The following is a 14,290-nucleotide window of genomic DNA, read 5'->3' on the forward strand; positions in this document are numbered from 1 at the left end:
GGGTGATGGATCAACCCAGGGGCGCTTTATTGTTTTATTCACCACCAGATCAAGTCTTTCTCTACCCAGGTTCACTTAACTGGGTGAGAATGAGTCAGGAATTTCCATGAGAATTGCACATGCAGGTAACATGCATTCATGGAAAGAGCCATGAGGATGGATTACCAGAAATGCTCTTAGCTTTAGGCTGTGCTGTCAGTGGAAAACCAGATTTTAACAAAATATAAAATATGGAGTACTATTTTTCATGATAAAAGGATTAGTAGCTGCTTCCTTTTAAATGGTTATCATTTAAAATTGAGTCTTCCAAATTCTATTTGCACACCTTTTTTCCCAAACAATTTCAATAAGAGGAAACTGGTAATTTTTTTGTCCTGTATTCTAAACATTAAAATGGTCCAGCAAGAAAAGGATCTCACCAGCTCTTGTTTTTAATGATGATTTTTACCAGAATATTATATTTTATCCATATTTCTCAATCTTTTTTTATTAATGTCACTAGAATTCCATTTCCTATATGCCTGCCGTAAAATTCATTTTCCCAGTTGAAAATTCAAGCAAACCAAGAAGCAAACTTGGCAATGGAGTATGTCCCTCTCACCATACAGATTGCTTTATAAACCAGAACTATTAGAAAGGAGCAGGTCCAAGGTTAATGAGACACTCATTAAAGACAGAGAATTGCAGAAGCTGATAGTGCTCTGTGCCTGTATTGAAGGAGAGGCTATTGTTATAAGATGTTTGCTGTGCTGATATTGTAAACCACATGACAGATGGGTCAAGTGCTGATTACAGTATTCTAACATTTGGAATAGCAAGTAACATATTTGATAAGCTGGCAAGTTTTTATATATGATTCAACCCACAATATAAAAGCCACGAGAATTCCAAATTGAAAATAATTAAATGAGCTGGAAACAATCAGATACCACACATTTTCCCCCAAAATGACAGATTTTGACATGTTGAAATTCCACAAAGGGAGCAAGAATATTTCCTAGCCCACTTGAACTAATAACGGCCCTTCATCTGCTTTTGCAAAGCAATTAATTGCAGCCTTCTCACAATGTGGAGGTAACAATAAACATGTGTAGGCATCTTGAGCTTTACAGAGATCTGTCCCATAGATTGCCTTATTTGCTCTTATCAGCAACCCTGTAAGATATACAGAAAAGATACTCTCAACTTATAGATGAGGAAACTAAAGCACAGAGAGGTTCAAGTAGCAGATGCAAGGTTAGGTAGAAAGTAAGTAACATATGGGGGATGACAAGCCAGATCTTCCAACTATTAATATATCAAGTCCTATTTCTGGTCATCTGTAAGGAAGAAGCAGCTATTAACGTATAGGTGTTCTTCATTGTACGAAGTGTATCTTTTTTTGGTCAGTGCTGCTGCTGCCATCATTCATGTGTATCCATCTGGATAAAGCATCTGGTATTTGCATTCAGCCTCTGAGTGTCTCGGTGGTGGTGGTGGTGGTGGGTGGGGGTTGCTGGTGACACTGGTAAGAGTCCTTGTCGAACAATGTCACACCTCTGTAGTGTTGAAGTATCGCCAAGAAAGCAGCAGCTCTCCATTTGTGTTTTATCATTTTTGCTTATTTGGTTGTTCTTTTCAGAGTTTGTCATCTTACTTGTCACCCTGTGTTAAAGTCTCTTTGTCTTTACTTTTTTACTGTCTCTCTTCACCTACCCAAGCAGCTCCCCTGCCACCTCCTGGGCCTCCTCCTCCACCCACCCAAACGCAGACCAGCATGTTATATCAAAGGCTCAAAGGCATGCCTAGGCCAAAATCAAGTACCGTAAACTTTCATCATTCCTCTACTTGGCAGCTTTCTAGTTTAGTTCGCTTTTCTGTTCACCTTTCTTCTTGAAATTTTGTTTCAGTTTGGAACACTAAGCTGAGACTCGGGCTCTCAAGTATAATTTTATAGGTTTTGAGATACTCAAAAGAGAGCATTTATTTCCAAATGTCCACATTTTTTTTTTGTCTAGCTATGTCTGACATATGCAACATTTTCAAATCTCAATGTCAGCACAAAATAACATTGTTGTTGCATAACATTTTGCATGACAATTTTTTCTGTGTTATGAGCTTAATTCTATTGTATGAAATGATTCTTAAGTATACTATATTTTTAGTTCCATTTTATCAGTGCTCCAGCTAGTGCAAGCTTGGGGGATAGGAATATTGTAATTCATTTGAAGACAGAAGAAGTGGCCAAAAAAAAAAAAAAAAAAGTCATTTCTAAGCACAAATTTCTCCTTGACTTCTGTTGGGGAGAGGGAAGAAGTGCTAAAGGATTTTGCACAATGTTTTCTTTAAAGACAACATCTTAGAGAATTTACTTTTAGTTCTATTTTGCCATTTAGCTAGTAGTACAGCAGCTATGCAAACAAACAGGAAAATAGTGCAGTGTCTCACTAATGTGGCTCGATCTACAGATGATGGAATCAAGGCTAATTAATAGTAAATGAAAGACTGGCTACATGGGTTAATTGGCAGATCAAGTGTTCTAGATTAAAGGATCCTTAACCTGTTCACTTTAATGGTTTTATGTTCAAGTAAAATTGCAAAGGGTTTTGTTAAACATACTGTCTGTATATATACATCAGGCATACACATATCTGTGTACATGTGCAAACACTCATAGAATGGCTGCATGCACATGCACAATTTATGTGTATCTATTGATATCTATTGTAGTCAATCTAAGAGTACTGCCTATTAAAACAAATCTTCAGGTGGTCCTAACTTCAACATCTTGGATTTCTCCAAACATAAAAATTATTGACTTTTTTTTTAAGTGCATAAAAATATTGGTAGGAATTATTTATGTATCATATGTCATAAACAACCAGAATTCCCCTAGATTTGGTGAGTGTTTCACCCAAAGGACAAAGCTCTCTATTTTTAAAGCAAGAGATTTCAAAGATGTGCCCCAGGTGGGATTTCCTGCAGATTTGTATTAATGTGCAGGCTTGTCTGTTACTAGAAAATGTATGTAAGTGTGTGATGTGTGTATGTGGGTGTATGTGTCGAATGGGTAATAAGCATAGGATGAGGAATTTGCAAATTGATGTGTAAATGTGAGTATCAACTAATAAAAAATAGTAGCCTGTGCATATTTACAATCAAAATGCAAATACCTCACTCTACACATATTACCCACAAATATATACACAGTATGTTTGTAGAAATGCCTGAAAGTCTATGAATGAAATTATGATAGTCTATTTATCAAATTACTAACAGGTCAGATGCCCCCAAAAGCACAGAAGTCAATCTTGTCGTACCCTCTTTCTCTAAATGTATATTGCTCTAGACCAGGCAATGGGATTTCAGCACCTAAGCTCCCACATCTCCTTATTCTGAGTGTTGGTTATTCTCTGCCTAATCCACATGTGTATGTTTCCCATAGCCCCACCTTCAGGCTCTAACCATATCCAGCTACATTTCCATCTGGGTATGGCAGAGATAATGGAGCTTTCCTTTGACTTGAATCCAGGAAGCCCATATTTCACACTAAGCCATCAGGCCTTGTTAGACTGAGACTTTCAACACCTGGCTAATCTTACCCTGTCCCACTAATCACTCTTACATCCCATTTGCTAGAACACCCTTTTTGCTTAGTGTCTCACTGAATTATTTTTCATTATTAAATCCTAAATGACTAATGACTTGATATGTTCATTACCTACCTAAGAAATGCATAAAAGAATATTAAGAAACTTTTGTTTTTGTAAATTAGCAATCTCTTATGATTTTGTTTAAGTCTGCCTACTTCCTCCCAACCCCTGCTGCCTGCCAGAAACCTTCCTATTTAGTAATAGGTAATTGTTTCTAGCAAGAAATATCCTGAAGCCAAAATATACCTGCTTCAGATGAAGAGATGAAAATAAGTTTTGCCAGTTCTTTTGCAAATGTACGTACCTACTTGGGGAATTCTACTAAATGATGTTTATTTCACTATATCCCATGTGCTCTGACTCTGAGGCTTTAAGGTTTGAAGGTGGCTAAACATGAAATACAAGTTCCCCTGGAATTCAAACTGGTTGAATCCAAGCAGTTTCAATGGCCAAGAAAACCTTTATGTTTTGGCCAGGCACGGTGGTTCACGCCTGTAATCCCAGCACTTTGGAAGGCTGAGATGGGCGAATCTCCTGAGGTAAGGAGTTTGAGACCAGCCTGGTCAACAAGGTGAAACTCCGTATGTACTGAAAATACAAAAATTAGCCAGGCATGATGGCAGGTGCCTGTAATCCCAGCTACTCGGGAGGCTGAGGCAGGAGGATCACTTGAACCCGGAAGGCGGAATTTGCAGTGAGCTGAGATCACACCACTGCCCTCCAGCCTGGGAGACAGAATGAAGAGACTCCATCACAAGAAAGAAAAAGAAAACCTCCTTTATGTTTTCAATATTACTCTTTTCCCAAAGGAAAAAAGTTTGTAATATTTTGGAACATAATGACATTGTCAAACTGATGAACTCAGCTCTAAAAAGAGGGCAAAATAAACCAGGGTTCAGGTTCTTCTTGAGCTGGGTAAAAATACAACACTTTCAGTTTAAGAGAAACTAACAACAAAGAAAACAATTAAGTACACTGTTGCAATTTAACTGATAAAATTTCAATTGTAACAACCGGTAGCACAAACTACTACAACCCATTCAATAATCTACTCCTAATACCCTTTTAACAATTATTATTCCTGACTAACGGCCCAGGCATATCCAATTTTTCTTTTCTATCTCCTCCCTGTACAACTTGAAGCAGACATTTGAATCTGCATTTTCAAAATGAACGTTCCAACATACACGGGCCTGCAATGAAAAATTACACTGTAGCATTTAATAACTACTCTAAAAAACAAATGTAACAACAATCAATAGTAAACTCCTGTTAACCTTCCCCCTTCAGGTAGCATAAATACAATCTAGACAGTGATATAGTACCTTTATGCTGTCTTTAAAGAACATGTGTACAAAATGTCACTAAATTTGAAATGGGCTATCATAGACCTACTATAGCTTCATATGCAAATTTGAAGCTGGAGCACTGCTTTTTTCTAATATGTATTATAATGATGATGATAATAATAAAATGGCTTTATGGTTTGCTCACTAATTACATGGCACTTAACATTTGCATGAATTTAAAAAAAAAAAAAATACTGATAACTATTCTCAATTTCTTATCCACTAGTTCTAATGGCCATAAAATTAGCCTGCCACTTTCGCTGAATTTTAACACAAACTCTTGTACTACAGAAAATGTAGGCCGATTAATCACTCCTGCCAAAAAGCTTGAAGATACAATACGTCTTGCTGAACTAGTCATTGAAGTTCTTCAGCAAAATGAGGAGCACCATGCAGAGGTGAGCAGGCTTGGTGGGAAGTATATCTTACTGTACCTTAGCTGAGCTTGCAGAACTGATTTTCCCAGCCAGATTGTGAATAAGATGCCTTAACACCCATTTTCTTTTAACTGGGATTGCAAAGGGAATGAAAGTGGAAGTTTTGCAAGAAGTCTTTGGAAGGTTATTTTGAACAACCAAAAAGTGGTTGCATGTTGTATGTTTCAGCCTAAGTTTTCAGATGTTTCTAGCAACAAACAAATGAGGTGAGTGCTTTTTAATCATTCAAGCAGCATCTGGTTATCATTGTCCAGAACACAAAATATTTTTTGGTTTTTTGTGGTTGTTTTTGTTGCCACCATTGTTGTTTTTATTAGTAGTTATTTGGTGTGTGAACAAGAGACCTTCTTTCTCAATTTATTTCTGTAACTTACTCTGCTTGTACTAGAGTCTTCTTTTTTTTTTTTTTTTTAATCTTAGATTGCCTGGGTTGTTAAACACAGTGACAGAAGCAAATTATTCCGTGTTGTTCAACTTGTCGATTCTCCAACATACATCTAAATAAATATAGCTACTTTTTTAAACAAACTACTATCAAAATGATCCTTTTGATAATAATTATAAACCAAGGGATTTCAAGGCTAACTAAATCTCAAACCTATAAGGACTTAACCTAACACTTTCAAGAAAAGATTCCAAAATTTCATGATGGTTAAATGGTTATATCAATGCTCATCTCAAAATTGAGATTTAAAATCATCTCTCTTAAAATAACCTTTTTGAAAATGGCATAATTCTCCCCCTATCTCGACACTCAGATTTACAACAAAGGGGAAAAATGACATTTCCTAAAAGTAATTTCTCAAGTACCTAAAATGACCATTCCATGACTAAATGGAAATTGCCAGTATAGTTAAATAATACATAATGCACCATAAATCCAACCATCCCGACTAATGCCTGACTGCATATTTAAATTTCCTCCCTGTTTCTCTACTATTTTATTCAATCTTGGCTGATCGTGGCAGGGGAAAGAGGTATGTGACTAAACCGAATGAACCAGCCACCTGCTGTCATACTTTGTGCATGCCCTTCCAGTACCATGTCTTCTAATGGGACTTTTCCTGATGCTCCTGCTTTCTAACACTGACCCAAGGAATGTAACAGCAACTTCCAGTGGACTGCTTGTGAAATGGGTGACCCTCCACATCAGGGTCAATGTGGGTGATTCTCTTGTGCGTGCATGAAGCAATTGATATACTTAACAACGACTGCAGTTACATCCCAACACAACGCCTCCTACCTGCCTTGATTCTGTCCTTAGCCTGGTGTAGTTTCCTATGTCTGTCTGTACTTACCTTTATTACAGCAGATGAGTACCAAACTGAGTAACCAGTAGCTCGCCAGAGTGATACTAATCTTCCTCAACAACCGTCTCTATGTGAATCATATATACAGTATTTATATATAGAGAGAGTGCTGAAGAATTTTTTCCCTGAAAACCCTCAGAGAATGGGGGTAAGACCCCTTGAGGCAGGTAGAACTAATTCATACAGCATCTATCCGCAACGCACAGCCATGAGTGATAAGGAAAAGCAAATCGATAACCTCCAAACATGTAACAATTAAGTGGGTTAGAATATTTTTCCTATGCTATCCTATAGGATGTTCTTTTCAGACTGCAGGCATCTAGGGTTCCGGTGATGGTAAGTGTGTTCTTCCCAGGTGTCTTCAAAGTCATCTCCAGAGGCATGGAGGGGCTCCGGCCTGCCCTTCTCTGATCTGAGTGGTTGAGGCTCTTCCCATGATGCTGGACAAAACCCACACATTCTTGAAGACATAAATACAAAGAGGACAATTTTCTCAGTCACAATTGTGCTTTTAAGTGAATCAGAGGAGAAGAAAAATGACAGATATACTTGATTTATAATCAAGTTATTTTTGGAGGCTGCTAAGGGCTAAGAAAGGATGTATATTTTTCTAAATTACTCAAAAGAAACACCAAAGGAGGGCTTATATGATAAACAAGGCATGTTTCACTTTTCCAAAAAGCCCTTTTTCACCGTGTTAATCCTTATCCTAAACTGCCCTAATAACCATCATCACAAAATGTTTTAATCTTATATATTCAAAAGCCATTCAAAGCAAATAAATAGGGTAGACATCAACTCAATTCCCATTACCAACTTTAAAACTTAGTAATGAAAACTTCAGCATACTTTGGAGTGCCTGAGACCAAATTTTCTCTTAGATAAATGTGCAGAATTCTTTCCAAAATTAATAATTTTACCCAATCACAAAATCTTCTCCATCAATCAAAAGCTACCTATTGAGTATCTTCTATCTGCTGAGCACCGAGGCAAATACCTTGGTGCTTTTTGAAAGACAACTAGGCATAGGACACCCTGTCCTTCAAACAACAGAACACAGGGTGTCCAGGAGCTTAGGCTCTGTGCCAGAGAAGTGTGATTTTGAATCCCAGCTTTGCCTCTTCTCTTCCAGGATAACTTCTCTCATCCTGTAAAGTGTAGACAAGAATAGATGGTCATTGTTAGAGTGGAAGGCCACGTTCAGTAAAGCAACTGGTGTTGTGCCCGGCACAAAGTGAGCACCCCACAAAGGCTGGCTCTTGTGTTACTAGGAACAAATTGCTAAGGAAACAAAATATAAGAATATCTGATTATCAAAGTGACAAAACCTGTGTGGAAAGTATCAAATGAACAGAATAAACAGAATGTGTTGAGAGCAGATCCATTTCAAGGTGCAGTGGACCAGAAAGGCACTACCACCTGTTCTCAACTTTCACTTACAGATTGAAATCACGTGGACAGCTCTTGAAAATTCAGATCCCCAGGTCTTGCCCCAGCTCAATTTATTGGAATCTTCCAGGGAGGTGCTGAGCATGGGTAATTTTTAAAAGCTGCCCAGGTGATTCCAGTGTACAACCAGGGTCAAGACTGGCTGGAGTGCAGTGGAAGACGTAGCATTACCTCTGGCACACTAAACATGGGGTTTTTCTTCCCCAGAAGAAAAAGTACGACAATTGTTTTCTACCAATCAGTACTCACTACCATGTCCTCTGGGTGCTCAGTAAACTAAAAAAAAAAAAAAAAAAAAAAAAAAAAGGAAAAAAAGACTAAATCCTAAGCTTGGATCTTGGCTGTGTGGCCATGCTGTTTGGTGGTACCACTCAAATCAAAGTAACTAGTAGGCTTGCCTCCTCCACCTAAAAAAAAAAAAAAACAAAACAGTAATCCTTAAAGACATTTTAAATTCCAAGATAAAGTAATTAAATGTCCCAAGAAAAGAATCTCTCCAGCTAAGAATACATCATATGTACACACATGCAGTATATGGTAGCAGTGGTCACATTTATCTCTTAATTGCACTTAACTCTGTTTCCAGAGTCTAATCTATTCACAAACATACATACACAAATTATGCCTTCGTGTATGGTTGCTACACCTTCCCAATCTCTCTCTATGTATACGTATGTATATGTATATATGTATTGTGGTATATAGATGGGTACATATATACATGTTAGTTTGTGTGCAAAATATACAGTGCGTTTGATGTAGACTGTACCCCTAAAGCACATATCTTTGTCTTTGAATAATGAAAAACTCTGGGTAAGTATTTAATAGCCAAAGTATAACTCCTTATTCTCCTTATTGTCTTTGGAAAAGGTTTATAAGACTTTAGATGCCCATGAACATTGTGAGTTAGCTCAAGTACAAAAATAGCATTCACCTGTATGAGCAAGCATAAAATAAATATTTTTTAAGCCTGGCTTTTCCCAACCCAGTCACACAGATTCTGTTCATTTAATTGGAATTACACTTCGGCTTTCTGGCTGTTACTGCCCTTGCTAGAATGATTTTGTTCTTCTTGGAGAGTCAGGTTTGATTACAAGGTTTTGAAAAGAATTCCCTGAATGTACAAAAATAGTTCTGGTCCTCACTTATTCTACAGTCCCCAAATTTAAATTCTCTTGGTTCACTAGATACCTAAACTTTTCTACCAGATTCCAATAGCAATGATTCATACAACAGTAGTCATCGTTCTTTGCAGGGCTATTAATATCTAAATGATTATTAATGCAAGGATGGTAGATAGTTGCTCAATAATATATTAAATTACAATGAGGGACTAAGTTCTCTATAGATCATAGAAGTGGCACTTCTTATGACCTCTGGTTTGCAGCTTTTAAGTAAAAAATTTGGTAAGAGGTCCGGCGCGGTGGCTCATGCCTGTAATCCCAGCACTTTGGGAGGCCAAGGCAGGCAGACCACCTGAGGCCAGGAGTTTGAGACCAACCTAACCAATATGTTGAAACCCCATCTCTACTAAAAATACAAAAAAAAAAAAAAAAAAAAAAAAAAAAAGTTAGCCAGGTATGGTGGCAGGTCCCTGTAATTCCAGCTAGTCAGGAGGCTGAGGCAGGGGTTGCAGTGAGCCAAGATCACACCATTGTACTCCAGCCTGGGTAACAAGAGCGAAACTCCGTCTCAAAAAAAAAAAAAAAATTGCTGATAAGAGCCAGATATGAGATTGGGTTAAGAAACTTAAGAAACTTTTAATTTCAAACATTCGAGCTTCATGTTTTTTGTTTTGTTTTGTTTTGTTTTTTCCTGTCATTCCAGGGCAAATTGTGTCTGGGGAGGCAACTCAATCTTCCTAGTAACTTTTCTTGCACTTATCCTGAAGATGTAAAGTTAGTTGAATAACTAAAGAATAAGTACTAGCCAACATTTAGTGTACCTATGTGAATTTTTCAAATATCTGGAATCAGGATTGATGAGGATCAACCTTCCACATAGGGGTGGAGATGGAACTTCATCCAGCAAGTTCCAGGATTTAGATGGTCTCTGCCTAAAAGACTGGTGGCTGGGAAAGTTCTGGGGGTGGCATGGAGGGCTACTTTATCTACTGGACTTAGCTAGGTAGTCAGTGGAGTAAGCCCTAAACCCCAGGGCTCTCATCTGCAGGTGGTAAAACTACAATAAAACCTCATCGGTTCAGACTCAAATACTGGAATCTGTGACAATTTAATTGCAGATGTGACTCTTTTAATTTTTCTTATGTAATATATTTGACTTGATCGCAACTTTCTCAGGAAATTCTAATGACTCTTCTTACAAGTTAGAGGAATCCAATACCCTTTTTCCATCTTAGGATCTACAAAATTAAATCTACTGTTTCTTTGACTTCAATTTATAAGTCAACTTACCTATAATTATTAGATGCTTAAAAAACTTTTACACTTATGATGCATTAATAACTAATGTAGACTTAATGAGTACTTTTTACTTTAGTGTCCAATTATAGGCTACATTCAAAAACAGTAAAAGGATATCTCTTTTTAGAAAGTCCAATAAGTTAGGCTTTTTTTGCTGACAGGCCAGCATCTCCCCTCTCCCATTACTCTGAATCAGTGAGGTTTTACTGTAAATTAAAATGGAAACAGCAGGTGTCTATTTCCAGCCAAGCCAACCTTGCAGAATGGTCCATGACTTGATTTTTTTCATTTAATTTGCAAACCAGCCACATGTTGATAAAGGAGAAGTAAGTAAAGTGAAATCTGGTGAAAGAAGAGAGGTGGACCCCTATTCTGCCTCCTAGTGGCTGTTAGAATATCCCTCTAATAACTAATAGATCACAAAAGAGCTTGGTCATTGAACAAACCCTTTCATTTATGGAATTATTTCCATAATCATCTTTCATATTTTCAAATGCCTTCCCATCTTTTTTTGGTGAATGCTCCGGAAAGTGTTTCCAATGTAAATACTTTGCGGCATTGAATGGGGATGTGGGGAACCAGAAGGGGCTGGCAATTTGTTTCTGTTTTTCTGCTCTCTTTGAAATCGGCAAAACAGGGCCTGTTGACACTGCCACTCATTCTGCATGCTCCCTGCCAGAAATGATTAGTCAACATGCATGCATGCCTTTGAATTGAATTCACATCTGGCTCAGTCTGATGTGAATGTCACCCCCTGAGACCCCGCACAATGATTTCCAAGGGCCCATGTGCATGAAAATGAGTTACTTCACTGATATTTTTTGGTTTTCAATGTACATATGTCTCCAACCCCCAGAAAAATAAGTCCTGATCTTACTCAGTGTTTTATAGCCTAAGCCTAATCTTTCCTCCAGACTGGATACAAAACCAAAGGCTCCTTGCTTAAAAAGATTTCAACTCAAAAGTTTTGTGACAATTGCAACAATGGTTTTCTTTGACTTAGTATGAAATAGGAGTAACATTTCCAACGTATAGGAAACATGAGTTCTTGAGTTTTTGTATGAGACCATAGACAAGCCCCAGATATGTAGATATAAGTGAACAATAATTGCAAATTTTCAAGTTAGACCAGCAGAAAACCCATAAACACAGTGAAGAAACTCCCAGATTTTAATACCTTAGAGCAAGAACTAGCCAACAGCGATGACAAAGAGCATGACTCGAAATGTACTGAGTTATTGTAAATTGAACAGATGTTCCACGTCTGTCATTTCTACTGCAGCATCCTCTGACCCACAGGTCAGAATAAAGGCTCTCTATGGCAGGCCTGGAATCACACAAAGCACTGCCTTAGACACTTAGCACCCAAATTGTATCAAAAATTCTGTTCTCTTTACAATAAAGTTACCAAACCCTGCTGGATGCACCATTAATTTTGAACAGTGAAGGCTAGAGTTCACATCTTATGTCCAAGAAAGAAGCTCATCACCTCTTTGTCTGTTGTTTTTCTGCCAAATTTCAAAGGCCTTTGCGTGGTGGTCAGATTTAATGGTGGAGCATGCAGAGACGTTCCTGTCACTCTTTGCAGTAGACATGGATGCAGCCTTAGAGGTGCAACCTCCAGACACATGGGACAGTTTTCCACTGTTTCAGCTGCTGAATGATTTTCTCCGTACTGACTGTATGTATTATCTTTGACTGTTTGACTTTCCTAAGTAGTGTGCAGATAAACCGATTGCTAAGATGTCTTTATCCCAAGCAGACTACAGGCTTGACATAGCTCTTCATGGTTTTATTATTATTAACCCCACCCCCCGAAAAAAAGAAACATACATCTGAAGGGTATTCCCTTTCTTCCAAAAAGTGCCCTTTTCTAGGGAAGCTCTCTCTTAACTAGACAGAATAACCTGAGAGTAATGTGAGAAGAGGTATCCATTTTTTGTGTATTTTATTGGCTCTCAAATTAATTAACCTCTTCATATTTTGCAATTTTTATCAAAAGTGGCTTTCTAGATGAAAAAAAAAATTCCAGCTGAATAACATGTCAAGCATTTCAGAACTATGTTATAGCAACAACAACCATAAAATAGACCTTCCTCCCCAGAGAGGATGATGAAGGAGGGCAGAGTATAAAGAATGTTCTTTCTTCCTAGTAACTTAATGGGAGGAAGGGAAGTGGGTGCAAGGAAAACAGAAAAAACAATGGTATGAATTGCTGTTTTTGTTTTTTCTTAAAGTAGCATGATCATTTTTGCTTTTAGAAGATCAATACCAAGGGATAAAGTGTTTTTTAGTTCCATTTCAATGTTTTTATGTACTTTTTTCCTTCTCTTCTCTTTTTGGCTTCCTTAGAAGCAGTGTATTTAATGTAGAAGACAATCAATCTTCTGTATGTGTGTGTTGTACATTGATAAAGTAGCTGTGGGTTCTTAACAAGCTTTTGCTTATCTGTCCTAGATAATTTGCGCAATGGAAAATTTCACAAACACCTGCAAGACCTGTTTGCCCCACTTGTTGTTAGATATGTGGATCTGATGGAGTCCTCAATTGCACAATCAATTCACAGGGGCTTTGAGCGGGAGTCATGGGAACCAGTCAAGTAAGGAAACCTTTTTTGATACCATCGGAGTTTGGGTACAAATGGCTGGAGAGTAATACAGAAATGGATTAATGATGTCATATGGGTTTCATTGTCAGTATGGACAGAGAGAAACACCATACATTTCTTCTACTATGATGCTCATAGCTTCCTTGCCCAAATGGCAGGAGGGTGGGGGATGGAGGAGGTGGGCAGTGTGCAGGAAGAGGTTGAAAAAATGTTTTATGAAATGAAATCTCTTATTGCACAAGATATATAAGGAAGAAGGAATATAAACTTGGCTGTGATATTTGTGTGGTATGTCCTACTCCAATGGTGTTATCTCTAGGAATCAGTGTTTCCCAAAGTGTGTTCAGTAGGGGTCTAGGCAGGGAGGTCAGCAAACTTTTTCTACAAAAGGCCGTATAATATATACTTAGGCTTTTGGAGCCACATAATCTCTGTCGCAACTCAACTCTGTCATTGTAGTGTGAAAGCATGAAAACAGTCATAGACAGTATGTAAAAGAATGAGGGTAGCTGTGTTCCAATGAAACTTTGTTAACAAAACAGGTTCATAGTTTGCCATTCCCTGGTCTAGGCCTTTTAGATGCACCTTTTAAAAAAAACTTTTATGGCCAAGTATGTTTAGGAAACAATACCTACTCCACTGACCTAGAATTTTGTGTAACTTTGTTTAACCCAGATTTTTCTAAAAGTATTTGACCACAGTGTGCTTTTTTTTTAAATGGGACATATACTCTGCAGGATAAATTATGGGAAATCTTGTGGGTTGCAAGTTTGTCAATTTCCACAAATGCTTGGCAAATTTTAGGTCTTATTTGAAAATGTTTGGCAGGCTTGGTGCCATCTCCATTCCCCAGATGGGAAGAGGGCTTGACTTGAGGCTCCAGAGGGTCAGTCTCAGACTCCCCTTTCTGAAAAAATAGAGACTTCTATATGGAGAGTTTGGTGGTTATGGTTTGATGGTTTGAAAAGCTCCAGTAAAGCCTAGTGTTGGATTTGCCCTATTAGTTAGTTTCTTTCTTTCTTTCTTTTCTTTCTTTCTTTCTTTCTTTCTTTCTTTCTTTCTTTCTTTCTTTCTTTCTTTCT

The 14,290-nt window shown here is 37.7% G+C and overlaps 1 protein-coding gene across 9 annotated transcripts in view; it reads left to right on the forward strand.

The window, feature by feature from the left end:
- Positions 1–14,290, forward strand: part of CADPS (calcium dependent secretion activator) — a 483,558-nt gene that overhangs the window by 374,654 nt on the left and 94,614 nt on the right. For 6 of the 9 annotated variants that reach the window (XM_023200583.2, XM_023200569.2, XM_023200563.1 and 3 more), the window contains 3 exons: positions 5,273–5,379; positions 12,125–12,281; positions 13,058–13,199. In XM_023200583.2, coding sequence (XP_023056351.1) covers positions 5,273–5,379; positions 12,125–12,281; positions 13,058–13,199 — 406 coding nt within the window. Of the gene's footprint in view, positions 1–351; positions 361–5,272; positions 5,380–6,386; positions 6,396–10,905; positions 10,927–12,124; positions 12,282–13,057; positions 13,200–14,290 lie in introns of all 9 variants that reach the window. The other 3 variants (XM_026447116.1, XM_023200558.2, XM_026447118.1) reach the window with 3 other exon arrangements.

Source organism: Piliocolobus tephrosceles, chromosome 2 (assembly GCF_002776525.5).
Source record: "Piliocolobus tephrosceles isolate RC106 chromosome 2, ASM277652v3, whole genome shotgun sequence".
In the NCBI taxonomy this organism is placed as follows: Eukaryota; Metazoa; Chordata; class Mammalia; order Primates; family Cercopithecidae; genus Piliocolobus; species Piliocolobus tephrosceles.